The sequence below is a fragment of the Camellia sinensis genome, chromosome 5 (genome assembly GCF_055761805.1).
Source record: "Camellia sinensis isolate YWXY chromosome 5, ASM5576180v1, whole genome shotgun sequence".
Taxonomy (NCBI): domain Eukaryota; kingdom Viridiplantae; phylum Streptophyta; class Magnoliopsida; order Ericales; family Theaceae; genus Camellia; species Camellia sinensis.
This window is the reverse complement of record NC_138965.1, coordinates 65,233,974-65,242,125: the sequence shown is the minus strand read 5'-3', so window position 1 is coordinate 65,242,125 and position 8,152 is coordinate 65,233,974. Positions and strand designations below refer to the sequence as shown.

Sequence of the window (8,152 nt, the reverse complement as noted above, 5' to 3'; positions counted from 1 at the left end):
TATTGCACTTTACTCATCAGAAAAAAAATAAAAATAATATTTTTTGTCTTCCTTTTAAAGTTCCTACAAGATGCAAAAACATTTATGTCAAAATATCTCCCCTTATGGTGGCATTTGAATAATTTCACCATGGTCATCAAAGTAGCTTATAATGACTGTCGGTTCTCATATGTGCATGTATATCTCTACACATTTATATTATTGTTATATATTTCTTACATATTTGCATATACGTGTGTAGATAATGGTTGCTCTTGGAAATTTGTTGAATTTGTCACTTATTTCCCCATGCCTTAAGTTGCAGTTGTTGACTTGTATTACCATTCTAATTAAACTTGAGCAGTTCTTACCATTCAGGATGGGTCTCAAACAAGCAATAAAAAACCTTGATGCATTCCCGCGTGCAGAGGAGCACTTGTTGCAGAAAACACAATCTGGGGCAGTTGGTATCTTCTTCTTATTTTTCTCCAACTCCCCCTCATCCTCGTTCAAACTTTCTTTGCGAAAAATGCAAATTGTCATGTTAGTTATATTTTTGTTTGCTCGGCATGTTATTTGCAATTAAGACATGCTGTACATGCAGTTTGCTTATGTGGACACATCCTAATTTTAAAGAGTTGGGTATTTCTTTCACATGTAAGATTAAGACAGGGTCAGATTGAACTATTCGATTGCATGCAATAAAAGACTTATATTTCTCTTTCCCAATTCCTCATGTATAGGAGACATGTCTCTTTTTGAAACATGAAGGATGAGTGTCCCAGAATGTTGTATGAGCTTTCAATAATTTGGCCTCTTTCTAGTTTAATTTGGATAAGTAAAACATTAGTAACTGCAACTGCACTACTTGATATACTTAGTAAATATTAAAATGTGTTGGATTCCTGTATCCTATACTTTGATTTTGTTAATGTACACCTCCTACACCACTAAAACCTACCACTACCACTACACACCTCCACTACTCCTCACCCACTCCACCTACCACCTCCACTTTACCTACTACCACCACCCACTCTACACCTACTACTCCCAAAACCTCTCTATATATAGGACTTGTAATATACAGATACAAATAACAATACAACAATCTTGTAATATACACATCAATATATATCAATCAATAATATACATCTTAATTTATTTTACATGGTATCAGAGCTATAGGTTAAAGTTCTTGGTGTTCTTCGCCTTCCGGCGGGTGGCAACCTTGCCTTGACCGCCCGCCGGACCTCAACCAATCCGGACCTCTACACATACCTTCACCACCGGAGGGAGCCGCCGTTTTCCAGATCTCGGAATTCCGAATGCAGATGTCAGTTTTGCCACCACGATTGTCGCAACAATCAGCACACCCACATTCTTTTCCGACCTCTTTCTAGCAACAGTTTTCCGATCACCGTCGGCCACAGATTTCTCGAAATTCCCAGGCAAAGGGGGTTTCTTGGTCATGCTTCTCCGCAAATACCGCTGCTTCTATGTCCGACCCGTCATCACCGGTGTAGATGGGACTGTGTTTCTCAATCCCCCGAACCTCTTCGAGTCCCTTCTCTTCGCAGATCCCCCTTTTCTTTTCTCTCTCTCCCATAAGACCCACACAGCACACAACACTCACTCAGCCACCCACGCACATGGCACACCCAGCACCATACACCCACTCCATACACACCCAAGATCTTCCCACACCATGCACATGCCACCCAGCTAACACACACCTCTCTCTCACCCACGGCTCTCACACACGCCACTCACCCATGCACACTCAGCCACCTCTCTCTCACCCACGGCTCTCACACACGCCACTCACCCATGCACACACCCAGTCACCATCCACTTCTCACACACGGCACTCACAGCAGACACACAATACACACACATGGTTTAGAGAGAGAGAGGACACACACTCCACACACCCAACACAACACACAGCTCTCTCTCACACTTCAAACACACATGCATACATATTGATACACATTCACACACCCAAGAGGGACACCCAGCAGATGCATACACGCTGAACACATACACACACAAGCTCCACCTCCCTCCCTCTCGGCATGCACACCACCACCACCACTACCATGCATACACACCCACCGAACCCAGCTCTCTTCTCTCTCTAGATTCCTAGGTTTCTCTCTCCCTTTACACCCTCTCTTTTTCTTTCTTTTTCTTTTACTAATATTTATCTCCACTAGCCCACTTTAATCACATCTCATGATTCCCACTCTTTCTTTTGTCAGACTCCACACCACCCACAATATGCTGTCGCGAGAACCCACTATTCATCCCACTAGGAGTATATAAAATCTATATATCTTAAAAAAAAAAAAAAAAAAAAAAAACAATTTACACATTTGCACAACACCCATATTTTATTCATCTCCGGGATCAACCCCGTTCACAATTTTACACCAAAAAAAAAAAAAAAAAAAAAAAAAAAACACCAACCACAAAACAAAACAACAAACCACCACCTCCACAGGCGGGATTTTTCTTCTCTACTCTGCCGCCGGTCTCTTCTTCTTGCCTCCGTCCTGGACGGCCCTTGACGGTGCTGCCTCCGTGTTTTCCACGCCGCCGAGCACGTTCACTCCCCCATACTCCTCCACTGCAGCATATGGAGGACCTCCAAATCGGAACATCACGGTGGCCTTCCGCTTCAGCTCCTTGTTTTCTGCCCTTAGCACGCTTATCTCTGCTCGCGCATCCTTATACATGCGTTGGAGCAGAGCCAGCTGGGCATTTACATGCTGCACCTCATTTGTCCTACTCTGCAGCCGGTTCGACAAGTTTGTGACCGCCGTCATGCTTTCCACACATGCCTTCAAAGTATACTGATTGGCCTCCACATCCGACTGCACTGCCATTCTTTGCTCCACCGACCGCATCGGAAAGTTCAACGGAGCAAACTCCGGGGCGCTTGGTTGAGTTTCCAGTGCCACCGCACCAGTTCTCTCTCTCGTTGACTCGTTGAGGTCGGGAAAAAGGGTGAGCAGCCCGCGGGAGGACGATGAAGCCATTTTCTAGGCAACAGAGTGTTACACAGTATCTCTCTCAGAAATCTCTCTCAGAAAACAGAGTGTTACAGAATCTCTCTCAGAAATCTCTCTCAGAATATCTCTCGCAGTTTTTTTTGCCTCAGCCTCAGCCTCCGTCTTATAGCCGAGGCAGCCACGCGCATCGCGCGCCTCTTGACGCCAGACAAACGGGCACGCCAGCCAAGGCACTCACGTGCCTCGCCATCATACCTGGCACGCCTTTTGATGCATCGGGCACGCCTTTTGATGGCACGCCTTTTGACAGATTGGGCACACTTTTTGAGGGCACGACTTTTGAGGGCTCGATATCTACATCCATGTATATTTTTTGGGCAGCCTATATACACACTCATACAGTGTCTTCTACACCGGTCAGCTTTATCAATCCCTTTTCAACCTCAAATAGGTTTTTATCTTCACACCTATTTGAGTTTGAGGGGGGGTTATACACAGTATCATGTTCAAGCCACCTCATGGCGCACTCCCTAAGTCGCCCCCTTGGTGCACCACCACAATTTGCTACAACGGTCCGACATGACCCCGTAAACTGTCCAGCTACAACTGTCCAGCTACAACGGTCCGACATGACCCCATAAACTGTCCCGACATTGATTCCGGTCAGCTTCTACAACGGTCCGACAGGACCCCATAAACTGTCCCGACATTGATTCCGGTCAGCTTCTACAACGGTCCAACATGACCCCGTAAACTGTCTTCTACATCGGTCCAACATGACCCCGTAAACTGTCCTGCTACATCGGTCCGACATGACCCCGTAAACTGTCTTCTACAATCGGTCCGACATGACCCCGTAAACTGTCTTCTACAACGGTCCGACATGACCCCGTAAACTGTCCTGCTACAACGGTCCGACATGACCACGTAAACTGTCTTCTACATCGGTCTGACACGACCACACAGTGTCTGCTACAACGGTCCGACATGACCCCATAAACTGTCTGCTACATCGGTCTGACACGACCATACCGTGTCTCCTATCCTGTTTTATTTATCAGTTTATTTTTCTGTTTTGTTACTCTCTTCAAACTCAAGTTGGTTAGTTCCTATCCTCCTTGAGTTTGAGGGGGGCTGTTAATGTACACCTCCTACACCACTAAAACCTACCACTACCACTACACACCTCCACTACTCCTCACCCACTCCACCTACCACCTCCACTTTACCTACTACCACCACCCATTCTACACCTACTACTCCCAAAACCTCTCTATATATAGGACTTGTAATATACAGATACAAATAACAATACAACAATCTTGTAATATACACATCAATATATATCAATCAATAATATACATCTTAATTTATCGTGTCTCCTATCCTGTTTTATTTATCAGTTTATTTTTCTGTTTTGTTACTCTCTTCAAACTCAAGTTGGTTAGTTCCTATCCTCCTTGAGTTTGAGGGGGGCTGTTAATGTACACCTCCTACACCACTAAAACCTACCACTACCACTACACACCTCCACTACTCCTCACCCACTCCACCTACCACCTCCACTTTACCTACTACCACCACCCACTCTACACCTACTACTCCCAAAACCTCTCTATATATAGGACTTGTAATATACAGATACAAATAACAATACAACAATCTTGTAATAAACACATCAATATATATCAATCAATAATATACATCTTAATTTATTTTACAGATTTTATACTTAACAGTTTGATTCTAGCGCTAATTTGAAATTTTTTTTCCTTGTTTATTTGTCCAGTCTCCATTGTGGGTCTGGTCATAATCGCCTCTTTGTTCCTCCATGAGCTGAGATATTATATTACCACATATACTGTTCACCAGGTGTGTAATTTGTTCTAAATTAGCCCCTGTAATGCTCCATTTTCTTCTAAATTTAGTGTAAGATTACGAGTACACTGCGGCTTAATCATTTTTCTTTATTATTGTTATCGCGTAAAGATTCTCAGACTACATAGATGGTCTTTTTACTGTGATAATTCATATCTTGGCAGATGGTTGTCGACTTGAAACATGGAGAAACTCTTCCAATCCACATAAATATGACTTTCCCATCTTTGCCTTGTGATGGTTAGCATGTTTTATGTTCTACATAACTGCCTTGTTTATTTTCTTATCCTTCATGTTTTTTTAATACCTTGACATAATGGGTGCATTTATGTGTTATACATTGCTCACTTTTTTTTTTTTTTTAAGTGTGGATGCTATTGACATGTCTGGCAAGCATGAGGTCGATCTTGATACAAATATATGGAAAGTAAGGCAGTTGAACATTTCTTGATTTGAATATACTTCTAAGTTTCAGTTCGATATGTAGTTTGACTCATTATATACAGGAAAGTGATGTAATCATACATCCTTATTAGTGTGCTTTGGTTAAGGATTTCTAGAGATAATGATGTAGGATGGGTTATTATTATTAGAAACCGTAACAACATTTGTAGCTGGATCGTTATTAGAAACAGCACCATTTTATCAAGATTTCTTCCCCTCCTCTCCCACCAGGACATTCTCTAATACAAGTTTCTTTGTTGATGCTTAAAAAAAGGGAACTCTTTTCAAGAGTTGGGGTGTTGGACAACAGCTCAGTTCTGATTCGTTTGATGCTTGCTGCATGTTGCTTGGTATCCATTAATTTTTAAGCCTAAGGGTGGGTTTGGAATTTGGCTTTTTTAGGAGTTAAAAAAGCTAATATGTTTGGGATGTTGCTTAAAAAACTGTTTTTTTTTTTTTTTGAGTGAAAAAGTTGCTATGACATTTGACTTTTTTAGCGGATGACAAACAACTTAGTGGCTTTTTGGTTTTTTTAGTGAGAAGTTTGTTTTTTAGTTTACATCAAATGTCCACTAACGATATTTGAACTTGATTTTTAGTACTTAGTCCGTTTCTCCAAATGGAGATGCTTTTGCAGAGCTTATGGATGAGCCTCGGCAGGGGACACAAATTTTGTAGAATATATACTTAGCTTCTCAGAAATTTGTGGTTGGTGGTTGTCATGTGACTCATGTTGTATATGTGCCCTTTTGAATAAAGGAGTGGGCTCAACCACTCCGCCAGACAGTATCACAAGTGATTAATTTGTTTTATTGGCTATGTTATACGCAGCAGCACTAATTTTCAATATCCTGTGTTTGCTTCAGATAAGCTTCAATATCAATAGATTATTTCATTTCTATATGCTTTTCATTTGTTCTCTCTCTCTCTCTCTCTCTCTCTCTCTCTCTCTCTCATGTTTCTGCTAATCAGTTGAGAGCTTCTGCAGCTTCTTTTGAGTAGTGATGGCCATACACTACAACAAAAATGCACCTTTGGCGACTAAAAAAATTTAGTCGCCAAAAGTTATGGAATTGACGACTAAATTTTTTTTTACTCGGCAAAAGTATAACATTTAGCTACTAGTTTTTTTTAGTAGGGGGTATATTGCTTATTAGCGACTAAAAAAAAATTTAGTTGCTAAAAATTGCCAGAATTGGCGACAAAAAAGAATTTTAGTCGCCGTATGTTGAGTTTTGGCTACTAAAACCAGTTAGTCGCCGAATGGAAAATAAAAAATTATTTTTTTACTTTTGGCGACTAAAATTTTGGTCGCCAAAAGCTTATTTTCAGCGACTAAAAGAATTTTAGTCACCATAGGTTGAGTTTTGGCTACTAAAAATTTAGTCGCTGAATAGAAAATAAAAAATTATTTTTTTACCTTTGGCGACTAAAATTTCAGTCGCCAAAAAGAATTTTAGTCGCCGTAGGTTAAGTTTTGGCGACTAACATTTTAGTTGCCGTTTGAGTTGATTTGGCTAAATAATTACTTACATTTTTTGCTGACAAAATTTGAAATTAGTCGCCAAAGCTGCCAAAATTTTAGTGGGAAAATGAAAACCTATTCGCGCCCTCCCAGGTATCCTCCTCTATTTAGGAATACAAAGCACTATCTCTCTCTCTCTCTCTCTCTCACACACACACACACACACACAATCACCACCAAATCTCACCTCACCTCAGGCGCTTACCACCGGGAAGCATTCGACGTCGCACATTGCTACCGTCACAAATCGCCACCGTTGCAAATCACCACCGCCACTGCCGCAATACCAGGTTATATCTCGCTCTTTCTCTCAGTCTCGCGCTCTCTCTCGTTCTCCCTCTCGAGCTTGCCGTATCCCCAAATCGTATAAAACTTGCCCTAGATCCATAAGTGGCTTGCTATGCTAGTGTTGTTGCTCTTTATGAAATTTGTTAACCCTTTTTTTTGTTAACCAATATACTGAAGTGCCTCTGGGAAAGAGGTGGGAGTCCAAATTGGGTTCAATTTATCACGTAATTAAGAGTGATTGCGTAATTAGGTACAAACTGTATAAGTGAGAGGCATACTACATTGGGCAAAATAATTTTGTTATGAAATTAATTTTGTAGAGTGTTTAAGCTTTTGGATCAGTGGTTTTATTTTTATCAATGGAAGACACAAGTTTAAGCTCATGTACACCCACACTCATCATTTCCACCTTGCTCCCTTGTTGATTGTTTGATGTTTGAGGATCAAAACAAAGGTTAAAAGCCCTTCTAAAACAGCCTCTGCTGCTGCAAAATTCCATCTTTCCCTTCCCTCTCTTAGTTTCATTACTAGGAATAGTTAATGATGTTACAGGTTGTGGCTAGAAAGCAATGATTTGATAAGGTAATCTATCTCCATTGTGTTCTTGTTGTCATTATCTTTTTTTCCCCCAATTGTTGTAGTTGGCTAATGTCTGTATTCAATGTTTTAGAGTGATTTGGAGTATCAATTTTACTTTGCGATTACGAAGACAATATGAAATAGGTAGGTGTAGACACCCCATTTTTGACCGTCCTCAAGACTTGGACGTCACCGCTTGAACACTCGGTGATCATCCATGTTTGCGTTCGTCTTGAGTTCCCGGGGGTCTCGGTTGCGCGCCTTGCCTCAGGATCTCTCGACTCGACTGTTTTGTGTCTGGTTTTGCACCAAACACTTGTGTTTTGCCTTGGAGGGGTAGGGAATGCCTTGTGAGGCATCCCCACACATCACCGGCCGTGGCTAGAGGCCATCGGCCAGTGATTTTATGCCATCGGCAATGTATATTGCCGGTCGGCATTCT

The 8,152-nt window shown here is 41.6% G+C and overlaps 1 protein-coding gene across 1 annotated transcript in view; it reads left to right on the top strand.

The window, feature by feature from the left end:
• The window catches only part of LOC114301710 (uncharacterized), a 44,802-nt gene that overhangs the window by 3,317 nt on the left and 33,333 nt on the right, over positions 1–8,152 (top strand). Inside the window, 4 exon segments of the mRNA XM_082869028.1 lie at positions 358–446; positions 4,786–4,868; positions 5,039–5,114; positions 5,234–5,309. Of these exon segments, the coding sequence (XP_082725154.1) occupies positions 358–446; positions 4,786–4,868; positions 5,039–5,114; positions 5,234–5,309 (324 nt within the window).